Genomic DNA, 23,870 nt, shown 5'->3' on the forward strand with positions numbered 1-23,870 from the left:
CCGCTGTTTGGATTATGCAACTAGCTGATATCTCCGGTCCCAGACACAACCCTAGGAATCTGTCTTGCAGTGTCCAGTTATGCCCGCTGGACGCTGCAAGCTTATATGAGTTCGTCAGTTTAACAAAGACATTGATATGAACGAGGCTTGTTATCCCACGGGGAGTCTCTGACATGCTTCAAACCAAACGCACTGCTTCAGCTAGAATAAACAAACAAATTTATTAACTACAAAAGATAGATTTTAAGTGATTATAAATCAAAGCATAACAAGTCAGATTTGGTCAAATGAAATAAAAGCAAAACACATTCTAAGCTGATCTTAACACTTTCAATGCCCTTACAAACTTAGATGCTTCTCACCACAGGCTGGCTGGCTGCCCTTCAGCTAGGCTCTCCCCTTTGATCAGCACTTTAGGCGCTTGGTGGTGGTGTCTGTAGATGGAGGTGGAAGAGAGAGCGAGCATGGCAAACATCTCTCCCTTTTATCATGTCTTTCTTCCCTCTTGGCTTTGCCCCCCCCCTTTAGAGTCAGGTGAGCATTACCTCATCGTAGTCCCAAACTGATCAAAGGAAGGGGGGTGACTCACTTGAGAGTCCAACAGATCCTTTGTTGCTGCCTAGGCCAGTGTCCTTTGTTCCTGTGAGGCTGGGTTGGGTTTGTCCCAGACATGCCCTGATGAGGTGTGAACTGCCCCTCTGCTCCTGGAGAATTTTGCCTGGGCTTGTTTTAAGCCCTGAGGACACATTTTCATCCTCATAACTATATACATGAAATTACAACCTATAACATTACTATAACAATGCTCAGGGCATCATGAGTCTTCCGAAGACACCCGACATGACAAACTTTGCATTGGATACCACAGAATCATATTATAAGGATGAACATGGGGGTGCCGGGTGTTCCCCTGAGGTACAGAGCATCACAGTGGGGTCCTAGCCTGGGACTTAAGAGACCCATGTTCAGTCCTCTGCTCTTCAAGGAACTTCCTGTGTGACCTTGCTCAAGTCACTTAGTCTCACAAGGCCTCTGTTCCCAATCTGTAAAACAGGGACAATAGCACTCCCCTCCCTCACAGGAGCATTGTAGGAATAAATACATTAAAGCTTGTGAGGCTTTCGGATGCTGCAGTGCTTGGCGCCATGGATATACCTAGTGAGATAGACAGAACATTATGGTTTTCTTACACATGGGAGAAATTTCCTCACTCGGGTTTGTTGTTCATTTGAAGCACTGTCTTGGCTTGATACCAATAGCAAATACCAAAATTCCCCTCTGATTTTAATGTGTGGTTATAGTGTTAAAAAAAAAAAAGGGCCTGTAGTACATGCCAGTTCTTAGCTGCTTCCTGTCTGTTTTTCACAGAATATCAGGGTTGGAAGGGACCATAGGGAGGTCATCTAGTCCAACCCCCTGCTCAAAGCAGGACCAATCCCCAACTATTTTTTTGCCCCAGATCCCTAAACGGGCCCCTCAAGGATTGAGCTCACAATCCTGGGTTTAGCAGGCCAATACTCAAACCACTGAGCTATCCTCCCTTTGACACAATCTACTTTTGCTATCAGCACGGTCCAGTGTTTCCCTCCTGTTAGCCCCGGGGGACCAGCAGGCTGGTGGGAGAAGCACCTTGTGCTTCACCAGTCCAGTTCAGAATGCAGACACTTTTTCACGGGGGGTGAAGTACTGCTAGAGGCAGCAAGATCACAACTTGGTTTTCAGATCCCAAATGGAGCTTTGCAGCACAAGCAGCTAAAAAAAAAATTACCTTTGGGCCTGTAAGCTGATCAGACTTGATCTGGAATTTGTTATAAATAGGGGACCCCACAAGGTACTTTTTGGAGTGTAACAACAGTTTATACTGGCTCTCACATAGGGTAGGAGATGAGTGTAGAGTAAATCAGAGCATTCAATCAACTGGGAGGATTGGAGCTGGGAGGAGCTGTGACTATCAGTCAAAAACGAGAAATGATCCAACAGGCAGCTAGGGAGGTTATCGATATAGGCCCTGGCTTGCCTACAGTGAACCCTAGAAAACTTTGGCCAAATTTGAAATGAAACTAGGCAAGATTTTGGGTTTAATTGTCAGCATTTTGTAGAGCTCTGTTAACAACCTGGGTCCCCTTCCCTCTTTTGGAATAACATTCTTCTCCATTTCTTCAGGTGGTGGTGGTGGTGAATGATGTCCCAGCAAACTGCTCTGGTTCATGTGCCTTTCAGTATTCTCAGGAAGCAACCCCTTTAGTCAGCCATGTGGAGTATTCACTAGGTAACGGTATTTGCACTTCATGGGATGACTGAGCTGTCAAAAGGGCCTCTCTGATATTAGAGATGGGCTCAAGCCAAATTTCTTGGGTCCAAACACCCCGGAACTTAGGAAAGTTTGGAATCTGTACCCAGTTCTGGATCTGAATTTTGCATCTGGCCCCTATTTCTACAATGGGCTAAAATAAAAACCCTAGTTATGTGGGAAAAATGCATGAACTTGGTGTGTTGGAATCTGTGTTCGGATCTGAATTTTGTAGTTTGGATCCATCTCTTTTAACTGTATCCCTTACAGCCTTTGGAATTGTGTACAGCTTTGCAAAGGTTGTTTACAGTGCTACCATTCTGATTGTTGCTGCCTGTGACAGAGTGCTGGGCACCACCAGCAGGGCCAGTACTCTGGTCACTGCAGCTCTAATTAATTACTCCAGAGCAGACCACATTAAGAAGAGCTGTGCCTAATTGATAGGCTGAGGAGAACTAAGATGCTAATAATTAAGCCATTAATCAGATGATACAAAAAGCAAAGCAAGGAAGTGGGAAAATGGATCAGAGGAAGCAGAGAGTGTGTGTGTGTGTGTGTGTGTGTGTGTGTGAGAGAGAGAACGAGCGAGTGTGTGCATGCATGCGTGCACGCTCTTCCCTGCTTCTCTCAGGAGATGAGGGCTCCCTGGGACTATAGGTGTAACACTGTATAGAGTTTAAGGGTGGTGGGGAAGTGCTATGGCCTACACTGTACAGGAGGTCAGACTAGATGATTACAATGGTCCCCTCCGGCCCAAGCAGCAAGGCTGAGAAGACCCCTGAACCTAAAGGGGAAATCTTTTGCGGTAAACTAATTGAACTAAGTTGGACCCCAGGAGAAGGGGACTATTGTTTAAAGACTCTGGGTGTGAGTGGTTTATTTCTGAACCCTGAGAGTTGAGGGCTGTGTACTTGCAGGACCACACGGGACCAAAAGGGGGTGTGCTCAGGCACATTGCCCCATGATAAAGCCTGATCTTCAGCTGTTGTACATCAGCATAACTACACTGAAGTCAACAGAGTTACATCAAATAACACCAGGGTCTAGTCCAATAGAATTAAACTGATGGAGGCCATTTTATTTTATATCTTTCTTATCCCAGAATATTATATATAAGATGGACTGAGTATCACAAAATCAGGACTAGAGAGGGGTGCACTATTCATAGCCAACAATTTACCTGAAAAATGTTACCTCTTTATTCAGTTTGTCGGACAACAGACAATTGTGTGTGCTGTTCATAACTGTTTGATGCACAGTCCAGGCAAACATATTTCAGCCTATAGATTGGCTGCAACCAATCTACTACTCATGGTGTGTGATTGGTCACGTAAGTCACACGATCTTGTTTCTAATCACTACTACAACTCCCATGAGGCAATGTGTTGCTAGGGAAATGCAGCTTAATGTCCTGGTGAAGAGATTCAAAATGAAACATTTTGGGTCAGTTCATGAAATGAAATATTCCAATTTGGGTTGAATTTTCCCGTGGCAAAATTTGATTTTTGTGGGAACTGCATTTTCCGTTAGCAAAACATTCAGACAGAAAATTCCTGCTCTGCTCTGTTCTCACATAGTGTCTTGCAGCACTCAGCCAGCTTCAGTGGAGACCAGAGGAAGGTATAGACTTGAGAGGGAGGAAAACGGTAAACGTAGAAGACCTCTGTTCTTGTTGTTTGTAGTGTGGTAGTGTCTATGAACCATCGTGGGTCAGGACCCCAGTGTGCTAGGCACCATATGAGATGACAATAAAAGTACAAGAGAAGAGACAATAGGTGAATGCTGTCAGGCTTGGGAGGAGCAGAGGGAAACGATGTTTTATATTGGGATGACGATAGTTTTGCTAGGCACTCATATCACTAGGGCGATGAGACTGCAGTAAATGCTTAAGCACAGTTAGCCTAAGCAGCTTCGTTGTTCTTGGGAAGCAAATGTGGGTGTCATTACTTAACAACAGATTCGTCATTTTGTTTTACTTTATCCTTCCAGCTGATGGACTCCACACCAGAGTTTATATCACAGGGTCTGGCTTTGCTGAGGACAGCCAAGCACTGCAGATAGAGGTGAACCACACAACCTGCCAAGTCACGACTTCAAATCAAACGGCTATAGTTTGCTGGATGAACGTGTTACCAATGGGACTGTACCAGGTTACATTACTGGTGAGACCTTATGGCTTTGCTCGCAATGCCAGCAAAGGACAGGGCATCTACCTGAGAGTTAGGCCCAGGCTGGAAGCTATTGAACCTCCGACAGCTTCCGAGATTGGTATGTCTGAATTCAGTAGAAGCTCTCACCTGAATATGTGCCTTTAGCATTATTGCTTTTGATAGGGTGTTTTTTCAATATTTGTGTCTGGGGCTCTCCACCCAACATGGGAGTGACCAGGTTAGGGGCAGTGTTTCTCAGGAAGAGTGGCTCTGGCTCTTCGCTGGGGGTGCTACAGCTCCTGGCTAGCTGTCTTGCAGTGCGGATGGATATGGGTGTGTGCTACAGCTCTGGATAGCGGTGAGAGTTTCATGGATAATTTTCTCATGTCATTTTGAAAGCTGCTTGAGAAGTGTAATAAATCATTACACTCTGTCCTTTGAGTGACCAAATGGAAATTGTGTCTCTGGCTAGCTACAAAATGTAGTGAGAAAACCTCAAAAAGCAAAGCCCAAACCCATATTTTCTCTCTCACCTTTAAAATAGAAGAGGAAAAAGGAGGGCACTATCTCCTCTTTCTAAAAAAGAAACATTCCCAAGCTATCCACAGAGTTTAAGTCCAGAAGGAACCATTATGATCATCTAGTCTGACCTCCTGCATAACACAGGTGACTCCTGCATCAAGCTCATAACTTGTGGTTGAGCTAGAGCAGTGGTCACCAACCCGTCGATCACGATCTCCGGCGGCCCAGTTTGGCTGCAGCTAAGGCAGACTCCCTGCCTACCCTGGTCCCACACCGCTCCCAGAAGCGGCCAGTGCACCCCCACAGCCCCGGGGGCGGGGGGCAGGGGTCTACTTCTGTGCGCTGCCCCTGCCTGCAAGCACTGCCCCCGCAGCTCCGATTGGCTGGGATTGCTGCGGGGGCAGTGCTTGCAGAGAGGGGCAGCGCGTGGAGCCACGTGCCCCCCGCCCCCACAGGAGCCGCAGGGGCATGTTGGCCCCTTCTGGGAGCAGTGTGGGGTCAGGGTAGGCAGGGAGCCTGCCTTAGCCTCGCTGCGCCCACTGCCATCCAGGAGCCGCCGGAGGTAAGTGCTGCCCGGCGGGAGGCCGCATCCCAACCCTCATCCCTGAGCCCCCTCCCAGAGTCAGCACCCCAAACCCCCTCCTGCATCCCAAACCCCTCCCGGAGCCAGCACCCCATACCCCCAGCCCTGAAACCGTCCCAGAGCCAGCACCCTGTACCCACTCCTGCACCCCAACACTCTGCCCCAGCCCAGAGCCCCCTCCTGCACCCAACCTCCTGCCCCAGGCTCAGCCCAGAGCCCCCTCCCACACTGCAAACCCCTCGGCCCCAGCCCAGAGCCAGTACCCCTTCCCAAACGCCAACCCCTTGCCCCAGCCCGGTGGAAGTGAGTGAGGGTGGAGGAGAGCGAGCGACCGGGGTGGGGAGGATGGAGTGAGCAGGGCGGAGATGGAGTGGGGGTCCCAGATGTTTCTGTTCTTACATGGATGGGATCCTGGTATGGGGAAGGTTGGGAATTGCTGCTGTAGATCATTAAAAAAGAGGTAGGTGCAATGCTTTGTCATTGTTTATTCCCCTCTCTACACCCCTCGTAATCCAGATCCTCTCCTGATGGCAACGATCTTTCACTCATTAAAAAGAAAAGCAAGTATATTGTTATCCTACATTACACATGCTTTGAACATTTGTAATTGGAAAGAATTACAGCTTCCATCTGTGTTTTTAATTTCTTCCATTAAAATGCCTCTCCAATTCTCTCATAAAGTATGCAGACATGATTTTGCATATGGATATCAGTGCAGATATCAAAACTTATGTGCATTAATGGATATAAAGTACACATGAATAGTGTACACTTGATTTGGGGCTGTTTATCCCGCAGACACAACAGGAGAAGACCTGGCTTAAATTTTGAGTTGTGTTCCACTGTTGTAAACACAGGAAACTCAGCCATCTAGAGGGAGAGGCTACAGAGTATCTTCTATCACTCAGCAGTGATTCCTCATGTGAAAATAGCATCAACATAAATGGGGTCAAAGCGGTGTTCCATTCAACGTACCTTCCATGAAGGAAGATCATATCAAGGCGCAGAATGTAGAAATTACTTTATTGGGTCAGATTAGTACATCACTTGCATTCTTTGTCAACACTGAATGTCTTTCTAAAGATATATTCCAGCTCGAACAAGTTATGGGCTTGCTATAGAAATTACTTGGCCTTTGTTAACAGTTCAGATTAGATGATTTTAATAATCCCTTCCAGCCTTAAAATATATTAGTCCAGTGGTTCATTTAGGCTGGTATGTCTTCAACAGTGGCCAGTGACCCATGCTTCAAAAGAAGGTGCAAGTAACCTTGTAATAGATAGTTATGGCATAGCCTTCCCATAGAAGACGTTTCTTCCTGACCACTGTTAGTTACACCATGAAACATGAGGGTTTATATCCATTCTAATTTTTGTTATCCTATCTCATGTAACTAAGGATGATCTCATTATTCATACAAACATGCTGCTCTTTTGTTTGAATTCTAAGCTCTTGACTTCATTTATATCTTTTGGCAGTGAGTTCCAAAAGTTAGTATGCATTGTGTGTTAAAATGAATTTCAGGAAAGAGTGGGTGTGTTTGTAAAACAGTGAGAAAATGGAGTTATTGTCCATCGATAAGCCCCTTGCCACCTGCAAAGGCCTTTAATAAAGTGGTGTCTGGAAAAAAATGTAGAGGCAAAATGTGTCAATTATCCTATTTTCTGGCCCAAATCATTGCTGGAGTAATCTAGTATCACTCCACTGATTTTTACTGTTGTTCATTATTTGCATATGATATCACCAAGAGGCCCCAAGTGAGAGCAGGATCCCATTGTGCTAGGTGCTGTATATACACATGGTAAGACAATTCCTGCTCTAAAGACCTTGCATGAGACAGGCACAGGGTAGGAGAAATGCAGTAGTACTATCCCCATTTTACAGACAGGGGATTCAGGCGGAGAGATGGAATGACTTGCCCAAGATCAAACAGGGAGTATGTGGCAGAGATCGGAACAGGACCCAGATTTCCCAAGTCCCTGTCCAGGGCCTTAACCCCCAAAACATCCTTCCTCATTGTGAAGCGCTTTGAGCTCTACAGATGAAGAATGTTTTATAAGAGCTAAATGGTATGTGCTGCTGTGATAGCACTCACACATTGCTGTTACGAAAGCTCTTTACCACTAGTCTTCCACACTGTCAGTTATGATGTAATTTGAGAGTAATCAGGTTCTAATATCTTGGGTTCCTAGCTAGAATGAACAGCTGTGGGTTTTTTGATGTGTATCAATTTGTCTGTGAGCTGCATCAAAGAACAAAGCAAAGGTTGGGACACCGTGCAGTTAACCCAGGGTTTGCTTCATCTTTGCCCTTTCACTTCTAGGTGTCTCTTAAACTTCTGGTTGACTGAAAGACCAGAGTCAGGATCCTGGGTATTGGGATAGGAACTGAATATCTCGTAAAGACAGCTAAAGTCTATCTCTTACTTTGAGTGTCATCCTGAGCAATGCTGAAGACCTCCAACTCTCATTGGCTTATATGAGAGCTAAGGTCAATCAGTAACTCACAGCATCTAGCCCTCTTGTGACTTTCTTCCTCGCACCTTACTGTAGTTCAAACCCTGCTGTGTCTCCTTTTCTAGACTGTGTGTCACGGACATGTGCCTCAGCCTATTTCACAGCAGATATTTGAGCTGTGAAGACACCTGCTGCATAAGGCTCATTTTTATTGGTGGTGCTTCGGTTTAGTCACTCGTTTCACACTGGGGTCAGGGATCTTTCCTGGGCTGAGATCACAGGCCTGGTCTACACTAGGGGGAGGATCAATCTAAGATATGCAACTTCAGCTACGAGAATAGCATAGCTGAGGTCGACGTATCTTAGATCAACTTACTTCGCGTCCTCGCGGCGCGGGATCGACGGCCGTGGCTCCCCCGTCGACTCCGCTTCCGCCTCTCGCCCTGGTGGAGTTCCGGAGTCGAAGGGGAGCGTGTTCGGGGATCAATGTATCACGTCTAGACGAGACATGATACATCAATTTCCGATAGAACGATCACTACCCGCCAATCCGGTAGTGTAGACGTCCCACAGTGCTGGCCTTGCCAGACTAATCGAGTCGGGCATGAAAACATTTCTCTGTCATAGACAACAGTCCAAATAGTAGACTAGAGGAATCCCAAGTGAGGGATGAGAAACTGAAGCGCAAAGAGATTAAGTAACTTGGCCAACAGAAAGCCAATGGCAAAGTTGGGAGTAGAACCCAGATCTTCTGACCCATCTGCTTATGCTTTAAACAATAGGAAATGCTCCTTATTGGAGTTGATGCATTTTAAAACACTTTCTGTACACTGCACTTACAATGAAATCATTGGTTTTGTAGGAGGGTGCTCAGTGATCCTCCGAGGGACTGGTTTTGACGGGATAAGCGAGGTGGTGTTTGGATCTCACTCTTGTCCAATTAATACCAACACCAGCAACTCAGTGAGGATTGAATGTGAAGTTCCCTCTCGGGTAAGAAACAGCATTTCATACTTGTCCATGTAGCCCAGTGAGCCAGCTTGCCTTCATTATATTTACTGCATTGCATTATATTCTGCTTTGCATTATATTCAGCAGTAAAGCTAGAAACCTACAGGCCTGTATCCTGTAAGACATTAGCTTCAGCAAGTTAGCATAAGGGTTGAGACCTATGACCTTTGAACAGATGAACAGCCCAATGGAAAACCCTCTAATATTTGGGGAGCTGAAAATAGAGTTTAAGGGAAAGTTCTGACCACAGGTAAATAATTCAACCACAGAAGTGTCCTGGCAACAAACTGACATACATAACAGGTACATGAGAGACATTTAAGGCTAGCCTGCTTGCTTGCCTATATATAAGAAGAGGTATGTGTGTGTATATATACACACACATACCTTTTCTTATAAGTTTCTTATTTTCTTATAGGTTTGATTATTTGTTTTATTATAATAGGTTTATATTAGGCTATATTTTGGCTGTAACACAAGGGACCTGCAGGCCACATCCTGTATGGTGAGCTAAGGCAAAGTTAGCATACGTATGTCTGGGACCTTTTACCTAGATAAATGGAGCTAAAGCATAAGGTCCATGTATGACTGTGACCTTTAACACAGAGGATGCGTTAAAGCAGGTTGGCATAGGTGCTTTCCTAAGTTCATACCCTTTTAAACGTAACAGGTACACCATAACTTAGAACTTGGAAAGAACTGAAATAACCAGTTAGGACAGAAATAACAAATGTGATACCTAACCACAAAAGGGCCATGGTAACGAATTGACGTATATAATAAGTTGAGATCATTGATATACTAACCTATAGGAAAAAGACACTCCAACATTAGTGAGGTGAGGAAATACAAATAAGGAGAAGGGAAAAATCCCCTACTGAATATGCATCGAACGTAACAGCATCAGCGTAACATATTATAAAAGTGGCATCCCAGCTTAGGTGCAGTAGGAGAAAGAGAAGTAGTCCTTGGGAATTGTGCCAGAATTATGGCCACTGGTGATGATGGGGAAGGTGACGTTAACATTTTAGCTTGTTCTACATGGGATGGTGTGAGTATATGGAGGTGCAGATGTACATTCTGTAGTATCTCTATCTATCTTACTAAGTTGGAGTGTTTGGGACTGTGCTAAATGTATTAATAAATTATATTTGTAAATATAAAAGAGTTCCTATATTGTGAGTGTTTCAACTGTGCACATTGGGGTTCCCAACTATATAATAATTTAAATATTACTGGGCCTGATCTTGGGGCAAGAACCTGTCAACCTTCAAAGTGATAACTGGGGATTCTTAAGTAATCAATATAATTAATACATAATTTAAGATCAGGCTACCCCCATCTGGGGGAGAATCAATTTGCAGGGGGGTGGGAGAGGCTCATGTGGCCCTTTCTCTTGTATCTATATGTTCATCACCGGTAGACTGCTTGCAGGCTATCTGTGTCCAAGTCGTTAAATGCTGTTCTAAATCAATGACTGCAAACACCAGGCTCAGTAGTTAAGCTTGACACAAACAGAAGTGGGTCTAGAACTGCAAACCTTTGGCTCCAGCAACATATGTCCATATCACTTGAGCTAAAGGAGACTGTCTGGCTGCTGTAGTAGTGTTATGGCTCATATTTTCTGGAGGCACCCACTACTGGGCATCACAATCACACACACTTGAGCAGAGGGCAGTGGTGGCCATACACGTTAGTCAGCACCTTGCAATGACCCATCTTGGGTTCTACTTATGCTCTAGAGATGCTTCTCTAGCTAATAAGCTCAGGTCAGGACATTAATGCTCTTAATCTTGCATGGAAGGGAAGGAGGTACTTGTATTTTACTATGACATGTTCACCTCTGCTCTTTTTTTAAACTCTGTTTTCCAGGAGGATGAAGAATATGTTGTCCCTGTGACACTAATCGCTGGGTCCCGGTCTGCCACGTTCACTGAGGTGTTTAAGTACGATCCTTCTTTAAATCCAGCTGTTGTATCACTGAGCAGAAACAGCACAGCAGGTGACAAAGCCACAGTCTCAAAATGCTAAAAGATGGCTGGTGTAAAAATATGACTGCTCTAAAAAGTTTCATTTTCCATTGTCATCAACAAGGTGGGCAGGGCAGAGGCACTAGGTGACTAAGAGGACTGGGGATTGACGCTGGCACATGGCGCCTTTTACTCCCAGGTCACCAGTTCCAGTCTGGCCTTGTTCAGTAGTGAACAAAGGCTCTTGCCATCTGATGGCTCCCCCGTGGACCATCTGAGGAGAGTCATTGGTTTCAGCTTAATATAGGTGGGTGTCCGTATTTATAAACCACCATCACAACTGGGTGTCCTGCTGGCATGGTGAGCCGTCAAGGGACGAGAATGGGCCATAGAGACTGATCTACCCTCGTGTCCCTGAGGTAGTCCAAATTCAGGGCATAGTAGCATGTGTGCAGTGGGGGATAGAAACGAGCAAGAACGTGTTTTGCTACTGTCCATACTATACCTGTAATAGGGGGTGTAATAATAACACATCTCTCATCCCTTTTCATCAGTAGACCTCAAAGCACTTTTCAAAAGAGAGATCTGGCTGAAAAGTTTCTTATGAAACAGTATCTCAGGCCAGGATAGAATTTCTGGAAAGAGAGAGAGAAGCCACCGTAGACTAGCCAATAGCCCAGTGATTAGGGCACTCAATGTGATATGGGAACTTGAACTTGGGTCCTCTGTCTGCTAAGTGACTGACCGAAGGGCTAGGCTATTGGCTTTTCTGGGTCTCCTTTTTTCTCTCTCTTTTTTTTTTTTAAATGAAAAATTTCAAATAGGCTCATTTTCATTCTGTAATGGAACAAAAAGGTCAAAACCTCCAAATGTTTCAGTAAATGGAATTATTGTTTTCTGCCCAGCCCTAGTAAGTATAATTATCCCCATCTTATAAGTGGGAAAACTGAGGCACAGGGCTGTCAAGTGACTTGCTCAAGGTCATCCAGCAGACTGGTGTCAAAGCTGCACCCAGGTCTCCTGAGTACGAGGCTCTATACGTTAGGCCATATTGCCTCTCAGAAACTTTCAATTCTCAAGCCAGCCTCATACTGCTCCACATCTGAGCACATTCCATGTTAAATCAATTGTTGTAGCAAAGTCCCTAGTGAACTTGATGGACTCTCTGGAACATCTCCATTTTCAAGGCCAAAACTCTGCTTGGGGTACAGTTTGCATGTTTAATTTATCTTTTATGAATTTCTTCTCTTTAAATGCTGTGGGTTTCTCAGGGTTGAAGGTTAGACGGGGTGTCAGTGTTGTGAGTGTCACTTTTATGGTGGAAAGGCATTTCTGAAGGGGGAAAGGTTTCGCAGCCGACGGCCAGACTCTGGATTTGCCTGATCTCCTCTGGCAGCTTGCTCCATGGCCAGCTCCAACACCTTCTGCAAATATGCAGTTCACTGAAAATAAAATAGTGGAGACACGTCAGCCCCTGGTGTGTCCCTCTGAAAACTTAGCCTATTGGATGTAAATATTTACTAACTTCCTCTTCTGCCCCCTATTATCACTTTTTTCAGTTATCTTAAGTGAGTAGTTTCCTGATGCTGAAGCCAGGGCCGTTCCTAGACATTGTGGTGCCCTACGCAGCCCCCCCGCGGGGTGGGGCATCCCCAGGCCTCTGCAGGGGGGAGGAGGGCTGCGCCCAAGTTCTGTGGGGGGCAGAAGAGGGCTTGGAGCTTGGGGGGCTGGGGGGGGAAACTGCCCCCCAGCATGAGCCGGTGGAGCATAGCAGGTTGGAGCCAGGTCGCTCCACTTCCTGCCACCCAGTGATTGCAGGGCAGGCCCGAGCCCGCACTCACGGGCGGCGGGAAGTGGAGTGACCCGGCCCCAACCCGCTCCGCTCTGCTCCCCTGGCTCCCAGCCTTGCGGGGTAAGGGGGAACCACCCCCCTGCACTCACCAGTGGGGCAGCTGGGAGCTGGCGGAGCGGAGCGGACTGGGGCCGGGTTGCTCCACTTCCCACTGCCTGGTGAGTGCAGGGCGCACCCAACCCCTGCTGCAGTCCCCCAGGACATAGCTCAGGGGAAGGGGTGGAGTGGGAGTGGGGGTGGGGGTGGGGCTGGGATGGATCAGGGGTGGGAAGAGGAGGAGCAGGGGTGGGGGCAGCTTTCCTAGCTGGCTCAGCCGGCCGGGGGATTGGGCTGGCCGCTGGAGCAGCACGCAGCTGCATAGGGCACCAGGAAATTTGGGGCAATTTGGTGCCCCAAATTTCCTGGTGCCCTACACAGCTGCATAGTTTGCATGTGGGTAAGGACGGCCCTGGCTGAAGCCTTTCGTTTTTAGCAAATATTTCTCGGCAAGGAACATTAAAGGCACACATGCCAGCCTACTATATCTAGAATGTGTATCTCCTTTCTCTCTCTGAGGAGACAAGTATTGCCAGTCAGCAGCAGCCCGGTTGTTGCCACGGTTAGATATTGGGGTTGGACTAAATGATCCAGGACCAAGAAGTAATCGGAGAATGGGGAATCAGTTGCTGACCCCAGAGCCAACACAGCGAGCTTAGTTTAGAAGACGAAGGTTAGAGACAGCCTTCTAGATGTGAAGTTGCAGCCCAAATGCAACGGGCAGGCGGTGTTGGGTTTAATAGATAGGGCACTGGACTGGAAGCCAGGAGACCTGGGTTCCAGTCCTAGCTCTGTTGTTGAGCTGCTCTGTGACCTTGGACAAGTCACTTCGCTTCTCCTACCCTTTGTCTGCCTTGTGTATTGAGGTTGTAAACTCTCTGAGGCAGGAGCTGTTGTAACGCCGGCAGACCCCAGTTGTTGGTGGGTAGGATCAAACCAGGGATTTCTGGAGCTTAGTGCATGAGCCTCTACGGCATGAGCTAAAAGCAGACTCATTAATCTCTCTCTCTAAGTGGTCTCGGTGCCACTAGATGGGACAGAACACCACACCCAGAAGGTGTGTGGGTTACACTGTCTTTACAGCATCAAGGACAATGAGGGTCTGATCTCAGTGGGGCCTCAAGGTACTACTGTAATATAAATAACATTGCCATGCGTCGCAGCCCAAGAAGATACCTGTGGTCTGGGATCCCGCGCTCAGTGCTTGGGCAGGGGGAGGAGTCTGAGTTTGACCTCACTCCCTGAGGTTGCCCAGAAGACCATGTGATATGGGACCCCATTCCAGGAGCATGGACAGAATGTTGTCAGCAGCAGAACCTGAACCCAACCGTTTCACAATCATCGCAGCCCTACGGTGTCGTTTCAGAGAGAGGGAACAGGAATGAAGAGTGATGGAACGGGGAGAGGGAAAGGAAGAACAGACCCTCCCATCCCCACACAGTCCAGTCTCTTTCAGTTTCTTTCTTTTCTCATCTGTCTTTCAAGCCTATCCAATCTCTGCACTATGCACTGTAATAAAACTCCCTCTAGGCTCGCTAGCCTGGCTGGACTTAGCACCAATGCAAGAGGCGAGCTGATCACCCTCCTTACTGCACCCACCGAGTTTCTGTTCCATTCGCCTCTACCCTTTTCATTTTTTAATACTGCAGAATGCATAAATAAGGGAAAGTGTCCTTTATCATCTGAATATTATTCAGATATGATAACACCAAGGGGAGAGTTTTCTAGCCGCAGGCAGCATAGGTGTATGGAACTTCTTAATGTTATAGAATCTCATGAATGGTGACGGTACTGGGAGGTCAATCTCTTATTCAGAAGTCGGTGACTTTGGCTTTTAATATAATTTTCCTCATCATAAAAATAAATAAACGACACCAATGCCTTCCAGGCATTTTTTGGATTAAGCTGACAATTGACCAAGAGTCCAAAGAGTTCAGGTTATTAATATATACAACTTCACAGGCTTTCAAAGTTTCAAACTTTATTTGACACTGATGTGAGTGTAACCCCCACACCTTCTGGGTGTGGTGTTCTGTCCTATCTAGTGGCACCGAGACCACTTAGAGAGAGTTAAATGAGTCTGCTCCACAGCCTTAGTTAAGAGCCACTTGGCTTTTAGCTCACGCTGTAGGGGCACATGTGCTAAGCTCCAGAAGCCACAGGTTTGATCCCGCCCGCCAACAACCGGGGTCTGTTGGTGTTACATAAGCAAGTTTTCAGTGAGTTTTTTCCTGACATGAAGCAATGCACTGGGAGAAAAGACCTCAGGAGCAGACTGTATTTGCACAGACACACCAACTTTGCCTAGGTGTTCAGCAGACAGGCCTGCTTTGCCAAAGTGATCAGTTTTGGGTTACAAATCACTTTAGTATTGAAGGCAGGGCTAATGAAGGGTTGTTATCCTTGATGTATGAGTGTTGGGCAGCAGGACTGTATTTAGCTTGCCCTGATGGAAGGGTCGCCCTAAATTGAACCTCACTTGCCAAGTGGGGGGTAGGGATGCCAAATCCCAGGGAAAATGAGAGGGGGTTGGGATAGATGTTCCTATGTTGTGGTGTGGTCTCTGCCTAAAGAATCGTAGACACCATTTGACCCTCCCCTCCCAGCTGTAGTGTTTAAAGACAGAGCTGATAGGACTCAGTGGAGAGTCCGTGTTTCTGTTCAGTTATTGCTAGAGCTGAAATCATTGATGAGCAGGTCTAGGGGCTAAGGCTTAGACCTGGTCTGGGGACAGTGTTGCAGTAAAAGACAATGAAAAGGCAGCTACACAGAGGTTGCCCACCACCCAGTGAAATCACTAAGAGCTGAAATCAGTAAGAACGAGGCTAAGTGGGGGAACTTCAGAACACGGCATCACAGAAGTGGCAGTGAGTGGCAAGGGAAGGGTGGCAGAGATAACAGCACCAGCAGTGTTGAGCCAGTTGCAGTGGTGGAAATGTAAACTATGCCTGCTTGGGGTAGCATTCTATCCTCCTCTAGTAGTGGCTAGGCCAGATAGAGATGAGCCTGCTACAGCCTTGGCTAAGGCCACGTCTACACTACCCGCTGGATCGGCGGGTAGTAATCCATCTATTGGGGATTGATTTATTGCGTCTCGTCTAGACGCGATAAATCGATCCCCGAATCAACGCCCGTACTCCACCTCGGCAGAAGGAGTAAGCAGAGTCAACGGGGAGCCGCGGCAGTCGACTTGCCACTGTGAGGACGGCCAGATAAGTCGAACTAAGATACTTCGACTTCAGCTACACAAATAGCGTAGCTGAAGTTGCGTATCTTAGATTGATCCTCCTCTAGTGTAGACCAGCCCTAAGCGAGATGTGTCTTTTAGCTCATGCAGTGGAGACTCATGTGTTAAGCTCCAGAGATCCCAGGTTTGATCCTGGCTGCTGCTGACTGGCATATGCTGGCATTACAGAGGCATGGCTCAATGCCGCCTTCCCCTTTTTTCAGTGGTGGGAGGTGGACCCACGTGAATGCATTTCTGAACTCTGGGTCTTCACTGACTAAGGACAACCAACTGTGGGTGGGGTGCAGTGGAGGAAAAAGGAGTGGTGTGTTAAATGGATATTTGTTTGTCAAACTTTCCTGCCACAAGGTGGAAAACTGAGCAAAGGACACTGCCCAATATACTGTGGATGGTTGTTTTCTTATGGTTACATGCGTCTGCATTGTGGTTGTGGTGTTTTCACAAATGAATGCTGGCTTCCCTTTCCCTGTCAATAAAAGTTTTCTTTTGTTATATACAGAGTCAGTGCTTGTGGTCTACACTGCAGAGTTAGGTCGATGCAAGGCAGCTTCTGTTGACTTAACTATGGAAGCATCTACACTTAAATTTCGCTCCCGCTGACTTAACTACCCCACTATGCCAACTTAATAACTCCACTTCCATGAGCAGCGTAGAGTGAAGGTTAATGCCGTTAGGTTGCTGCAGTGTCAGTGTAGACACTGCGCTGCCTATGTCGACTGTCACTGGCTTTCAGGAGCCTTCCCACCATGCCCCACACTGACAGTACAATCAATACAAGCACTCCTGGTGAGGATGTGCACTGCTGACACAAGGAGCAAAGCGTAGACATGCACAAGCGACGTAATTACTGAGGCAGCTGTATGCCGATGTAAGTTAGGTCAACTTAATTTTGTAGTGTAGATGTGGCCTCTGAGGCGCTCAAGAGTGGTGTTTAGTTTTCCCAGGTTACTGGATGGGGGCTCGAGCTGGTTCTGTTTTGCATTGTTAAGAAGAATCCCTAGGTACTGCACCCAGCCCTTGTTGCTGCCGACTCTACCTGGCAGAAGAGTTACATTTACGTATAGTATTGGAAAGTACCTGCTTCAAGCTCTGCTCAGAGGGGCTGGTGGCTGAGAGGAGCCCAGTTCCTTCTGCCTCATTAAAGGGAGTGGCTTCTCTTTAGAATGAAGGTTATAAAAGTCCCCAGATTGAATCCTAGCTGCGGTAATGCACTGGAGAGGCATCTGCAATGACAGAAAGATCAGTACCTAACTAGGAAGTCTGTGTTTATTAGTTAAGTGGACTGGGCTACCCATCAGAAGACACAATGACTAGCTCAATCGGACTTGCTTTATCTAAGGGAGCTGGATAGCCCAGAAGAATGTTAATGGAATATTAAACCTTTCAATTTTACATAACTCAACCAACCTCCACACCCCCAACCCTTGCAAGGCTATCGGCTAAGTGGCCTTTGTGATGTAGGTTTGGTGGTCACAGTCCAGTTGCTAGTGCAGTGGGAAGGTGTCAAGATTTCAAAAAACTGCCACCCCAGTTGGCAACTTGACTAGAGAGGCTAAGGGATGGATGGGGGCCCATGGAGACTAATGCTCACTTTTCTAGAAGAGGCCCTCTAGCCCAGGGTTGATGCGCATGGGCGGGACAATGTGCCGAAGAAGCTTGCATTGCTACAGCTTGTCTTGTGAAGAGACTTCTCTTGCTCCGACACTTGCCCATGCACTAGATTCACGGTAGCAACAAACAACTTGATTGCTTCATGTCTTCTCCTTTCCACAGGGCCCCAGTCACTCCAGATTGGAATATCTTCATTCGCAAATTGTACTGGCCTGGATGTACAGGTGAAAATTGAGGACACTGTGGCACAGATCCAAGCACGAACAGCCTATGGTGTCGATGTAGTACTGCCTGCCATGGCAGATGGATGGTACAACCTTTCTGTCATCATCAATGGCATTGCAATCGGCTCACATGGGTGAGTGAATGTGCCTATTCCCTCGAGGATGTGAACTTCTTTAGCTAAATTCTACCTGGGATTTTAGGGTTAATGGAAAAGCAAAGGAAACACGGGCTCGGTATCAGAGCCAGCTTGCTAACAAAGAGCTCCGCTGTATGTTTTACAAATTATTAGCAATTACCACGACCCTGATTCAGCAGCGAATCCCTGTTCAGCAAAGCTCTTAAGCATGTGCTCTAGTCCCACTCCAGTCAGTAGCACTTTGTACTGCTTCAGTAGGATTCGTAATATCTGTCCCTCATGTTGCTCCATAGAGACCCTGACCAGCTAGTTACATGCCTGGGCTCCAAGGGGAGAGAGTCTTTGTGGCCTGGAATGACAGTGTCTTGTAAGAGGGCAGCCGGGAGATGGCATGGAACCAAGCAGGAGATGTAGGGAGGCTATTCGGGGATCCAGCCAGGAAAGGCAAGGAGAGAAAAGCACGTGGGATAAAAAGGAAAAGTAAAGGACTGATCCCATGTTTGTGTTTTGCAGAGTTGATCCGTTCATCCAGTACAACACTGAGATCCTCAGCATAGAGCCCTGCTGTGGCTCCGTTCTGGGTAAATACAGCGCTTAATTTGTAATGAAAGAGGTGCCGGGGCTCAATCAATTTTTTTTTTTACTTTCATAACTGATGTGGCAAGCCCAGAGGTGCTGGAGTTATGAACTGCTGGAGAATGATGTAGCAAGCTCAGAGGTGCCGAGGCTCAACCCTGGCACAAATTAAGCACTGGGTAAATAGCATCAGCACATCTGTCACCACTTCTGGAGGCCATCAAGGGATCAAGGCCTCCTCTCCCCTCTGTGATTGGGAAGGATGTCCAATTTCACATTCGTTTAGATGATGGCATTTGTAAATGTGTGAACCCTTATTCTGTAGACTTGTATTGACAGGCAGCGGCTGGCTGCCTGCCTGGGACTCTCTGGGTGTGTGTGAGTGTACTGAGCAGCCCACCTTTGGATTGTCTGGCTAATATTGGAACAAGTTGGCCATAGGGCTGATGACAAGGTCCCCTGTCCTTTGAATTTGTTTCCCCTCATGAATGAACCAAATGCACAAAAACCACTCACACCTGAATAACTGGTGCTGGCTTTTTCAGTCCGGAGCTCCCAGTGCTTAACATTCAATGTGCCTAAGTCTTTGACGTATACGCAGAGTCCCACTAGGACTAAAGCTGACCATAAACCTTTGCAGGATCAGGGCCTAAGTGGAGTGTCTCTATTGCTTTGCTGTGTAGCAGATATGGAGGCAATGAACATTTTAAGTTGTAGAGAATTAAGTTGTCGATTTTTGCTCTGTCTCACACCAGTGTAAATCAACAGTATCTCCACTGACCTCAGTGGAGCTCCTCCAGTGTAAAACTGGCATTAGGAAAAGGAGAATCTGGGCCTAGTGGAGGGTGGGAAAGGATGCATAGTCTTATGCTTGAAGTGCAGGACTGGGAGCTAGAAACTCACGGATTCTATGGATTGCCTTAGCCAAATCACTTAACTCCTCTGCTGGCCATAATCATAGAGGGGCTTTGTGTCGGTTCATTAGATAAAGTGTCAAATATTATTATTCAGCTTTGAGAGCTGATGCCAACTTAGATATAGCGAAGCCCATCAAACTGGAAGGTTAAATAATAAAACATGTGGATTGTAGAAGAATTCTCTTTTTTGAAGTAAATTCAAGGTTTAAGCAAAATGTGATTGGTTACGAATGATGTTCAGCTCCAGCAGCATGCCAGGCATTTTACCGAGGAAAGTGGAGACGGGGATGCTACCCCAAAGAGTGTACTATCTGGGGATCAGGATGCCTCAGAACCTGTGCTGAGCGAGAAAGCTGGCCAAGTCAGACTAGTTCCACTTTTTTGGTTTTTGAGAGGACTGGGGTTTATTGACTTTATGAAAAAATGTATTGAAACTTTCTAGAAAGTCACATAGGATAGCCAGTGAATAGTCTATAGTCCAGGGCCACCTTCTTTAATTTGGAGGAATATCCCACACAGTAACTATAGGCTGCAGCATGGGATGCACCACTTTGAAGTCAGTGGAGGCTGATTGGCTCAGGATGGCGTATTGCAAGCTGGAGTTTCACGTGGTGCATCTCTGTATTAAAGATGACGATAGCTGCAATCTGCTCAGTTTTAGGCCATTAACATGTGACCTCTTGAAGTCATGGCAGGTTACCAATACAGCCTTGAATTGGGCAAGATTTGGGCACACCTTGCTATTGGGTCCTCCAAAAACTCTGTCATGCTAATGGAGCCGTCAACAAATGATATCGTTCCTAGGGAGATCTTTCTTGCTGAAGCACTTGCTAAACATCTTGCAGAATTTAGACTTGGAATAGAGGAATTTAGGCCTGGGTTTTAGTAGCTGAAAGTCTCAGCTCACCCCACTGCGTGTTCTGATTTGCTTAATCCTCTTCCTAGCAGACAAAGGGTTAGCTTTGGTGATGTCTGTGCTGCAGTCTGATATTTCTCCACCGCTATCTGGCGTTGCATCACAACCTTGTGCGCAAGTTAGTTCATGCCACTCTGCACAAGGAAGAGGGGACCAGCCCATACTCCAGGGACGTATAGCTGGAATGTAGCTGCCAGGCAAACAGCGATCACAGGGTAAAGTGGCCAGTTTTGAAGAACCCTGTGCTTGGCAAACCCGTCCTTAGATTAGGGATTAGAATTTTTCACACTCTCGCTGCTCTCCCCATGTTAAATTGTTAAATGTTACATACTGGGATGCAGTGGTGGGTGAGTGCTTGATGTAGGAAGCAGTGTCATATAAACTCAGGGTCCCTATATGGTGAGCAGGTGCCAATGAACCTTGTTTTAAGGGCAGAAGAGGCTGAGACAATGCGGCTGTAGAAATTTCCGTGGCGTTTCACCATATTAGAATTCACTCTGAGCTGACTCCATGGCGCTAACTGTTTCTGTATCCCTAGGTGGAACAATCCTCACAATTTCTGGAAAAGGCTTTAGCCAAAACCCCACCCTGGTTTCAGTCTTTATAGGCACGCAAACCTGTGATGTTACCCGCTTGGTGGAAGAGACAATATGGTGCCAGACCCCACCGGCTGCTGACTTCTCTAATATAGAGTCCCAGGACATCTCTGTACTTGTGGGGATGTTCATTGGTAACAGATCCTCTCCACTCCTTCCCTCCTGGAGCTTCCCAAAGAGGAATATCACCTTTACTTACCAGATGGCTTTGACTCCGGTAGTTACCTCTGTGGAAGTAAACATGATGAATGACAGCCTGTGGCTGAGCATAGAAGGAATAAATATAACTGGTTCAGTGGCTAAGCTGGGAGACTCTGAATGTGAGCTGGAGTTTCAATGCGACAATGAATCCAGAACCCTTTCTCAATGCTCCTTCCCACTGAGCACTCTGGAACCTGGAATCTATCCCGTCAGAGTTCTCCAGAAGCAGCTAGGCTATGCCAACATGACGGCAGCACGGCAGAACATTACATTAGTCCCAGAGGTAAAGGCCATCATTCCATCACAAGGGTCAGCTTGTGGTGGGCTGTTGTTCACTATATTCGGTCTTGTTCTAAAATCTAGGAGGAATTCAGTTCGCGTGAGCCTGACGGGTAACTATACTTGTGAGATCCACAGTGTGGATTACAACAGGATCATCTGTGCTCTTCTTCCAAGGGAACCTCCTCTGGATGACTGGTGGTTGCCTGATGCCTCTCAAGCCCTTAATGTCACAGTGACGGTAAATGGAATCCAGAGTGTCTGCCCCACAGACTGTGCACTCCACCTTCTGAAAGAGTGGACCCCTAAGGTAGATGCTGTAGTCTGGGAGATCAATGGGATATTGTCATCTCTGCTGATCAGAGGCCAGAGATTAGCTTTGGCAACTGATGAACTTGTGATACAAGTGGACAACCATGACCCTTGTAACGTAACTTTCTGGAATGAGACCAGCATACAATGCCAGACGGGCAGCCTTTCCCCAGGGGAGCACAGCCTTTCTGTGTCCAACAGAAGAAGCGGGCATGCTTGCTTCAGCAGGGACTCCCGTATCTTCACCGTCATTCCTTGGGTGCTCAAATTTTACCCCCAAAATTTCAGTACCAATGGTGGGGGCCTTCTTGCCATACAAGGGGCAGCACTGAAAGGAAGGAACAGCACTTCCGTTCTTGTTGGGAACCGACCCTGCCTCATTACAGATGTCAGCTATGTGGTTCTCCAGTGCTCTGTTCCTCTGGGCAATGGGATCCATGCTTTAGATCTAAAAATAGATGGCATCTTGTACCACCTTGGTGAAATAAGTTACAGTGAAGAGTTCACCCCCATTTTCCTTTTCCTTCTGCCTCCGGTGGGTCTCCTTTTAACAATGACTGTGTCACGGATCACGGGGGTGGAAAGCATGCACATTTCCATTGGGGACTCCCCCTGCACCAACATCACTGGCAATCACACCACTTTGCAATGCTCGGCTCCCCGGCTTCCTGCTGGAGAATACCGGGTCCTCGGCGGCGACTTCCTCCGAGGCTGGGCTTCGTCAAACTTGACATTCACCTCTCAGTTTACTGTCACATCGACACGCAACAACTGGGGTAAGTGCATGAGTGGCTGGGGATGACTGTCTCCCGGGTAACAGCAGTGACAGAGATGTCACAATTTGTATTTGGAGTTTGTAAGAGAGGAAATCACTAGTGACCCCCACCTGCCCCCGACAAACACACTAGAATCTAGAGTATCAGGGGAGAGTGAATGTGGCCTGATTTGTTTTTTTCACAGACTATGAGCGAGTGTCCTGGCTGGGGGTCTGTCAGCTGCTTACATGCTAAATTCTGTTTTCAGGAATTCATAATGTGATCTCTTAAATACCCCTACCCATCCCCCATAAAATAAAATCCTTATTTGGGTGTAAAACATAGTATCCAAGATTCAGTGGAAGAACAATGGTAAGCAATCAGAGACTGTGTTGACGGGCACAAGCACAAAATTCTAAGACCGACCGATCTATCTATCTAGGTATCTCTGCATGGATTTGATCATAGACTCATAGAATATCAGGATTGGAAGGGACCTCAGGAGGTCATCTAGTCCAACCCCCTGCTCAAAGCAGGACCAATCCCAGGACCGACCCTGCAGAGACTTGTAAAAACCTTATATTGGCAAGCAGTTAGATCTCCACGTTACTCACACACAATGATGCCACTTGTTTACGCATCACAGCGGAGTGCTGATTAAACTGTTATACCACATCTCGCCTCCATAAATTCTGCACAGGCAATGTGTGTTACAGAAAAAAAGAATTTTAAGATCTTGGGAAGTTTTAAAAAAAAAGATGTTGTGGGATGGACAAGGTGATTCCAACTGTGCAAGGCTGGTTCTAGCAGACAGGGATATGGCTAGTCAGAAATCTTCCGTTGAAACATATTGTTTGTTGGAAAATGCCAGTTCATCAAAAACAAAACTATTTATGAGAAAGAGTTGTTTTTGACAACTCTCCCAATTTGAAAAAAAAGTTGGTAAAATATCCTATTTTGACATCTATTTGAAACAATTAGTTTTTTTGGTCTGAATCACCGTCTTGTTTTGAAATTTTAGTGAAATTATACCAAAAAAGGTAATTATTTTTATATGAAACATTTTGATTGACCCAATCCAAAAAACTTTTTAGGATTATAGATTTGCAAAAAAACATCTTGAGATTTAGATGCGTTGTCCTGATTTGAGAGATGATTTTTTTTTTGAAACTTCAGAAATTCTCACAGGCTGGGAAAACCGTTTCCCACCCAGCTCTAGACAGGGAATG

General features: G+C 46.5%; 1 protein-coding gene across 3 annotated transcripts in view; it reads left to right on the forward strand.

The window, feature by feature from the left end:
• PKHD1 (PKHD1 ciliary IPT domain containing fibrocystin/polyductin) overlaps window positions 1–23,870 on the forward strand; it is a 380,982-nt gene that overhangs the window by 63,874 nt on the left and 293,238 nt on the right. For all 3 annotated transcript variants that reach the window (XR_010599356.1, XM_065587493.1, XM_065587494.1), the window contains exons 26-32: window positions 2,164–2,269; window positions 4,280–4,558; window positions 8,864–8,994; window positions 10,885–11,014; window positions 17,891–18,086; window positions 18,603–18,670; window positions 21,037–22,662. Coding sequence is in view for 2 of the 3 variants with exons in the window: in XM_065587493.1 (XP_065443565.1) it covers window positions 2,164–2,269; window positions 4,280–4,558; window positions 8,864–8,994; window positions 10,885–11,014; window positions 17,891–18,086; window positions 18,603–18,670; window positions 21,037–22,662 (2,536 nt within the window). In the remaining variant the exon portion in view is untranslated. The remainder of the gene's footprint in view (window positions 1–2,163; window positions 2,270–4,279; window positions 4,559–8,863; window positions 8,995–10,884; window positions 11,015–17,890; window positions 18,087–18,602; window positions 18,671–21,036; window positions 22,663–23,870) is intronic.

This window comes from Chrysemys picta, chromosome 3, assembly GCF_011386835.1.
Source record: "Chrysemys picta bellii isolate R12L10 chromosome 3, ASM1138683v2, whole genome shotgun sequence".
NCBI classification, from domain to species: domain Eukaryota; kingdom Metazoa; phylum Chordata; order Testudines; family Emydidae; genus Chrysemys; species Chrysemys picta.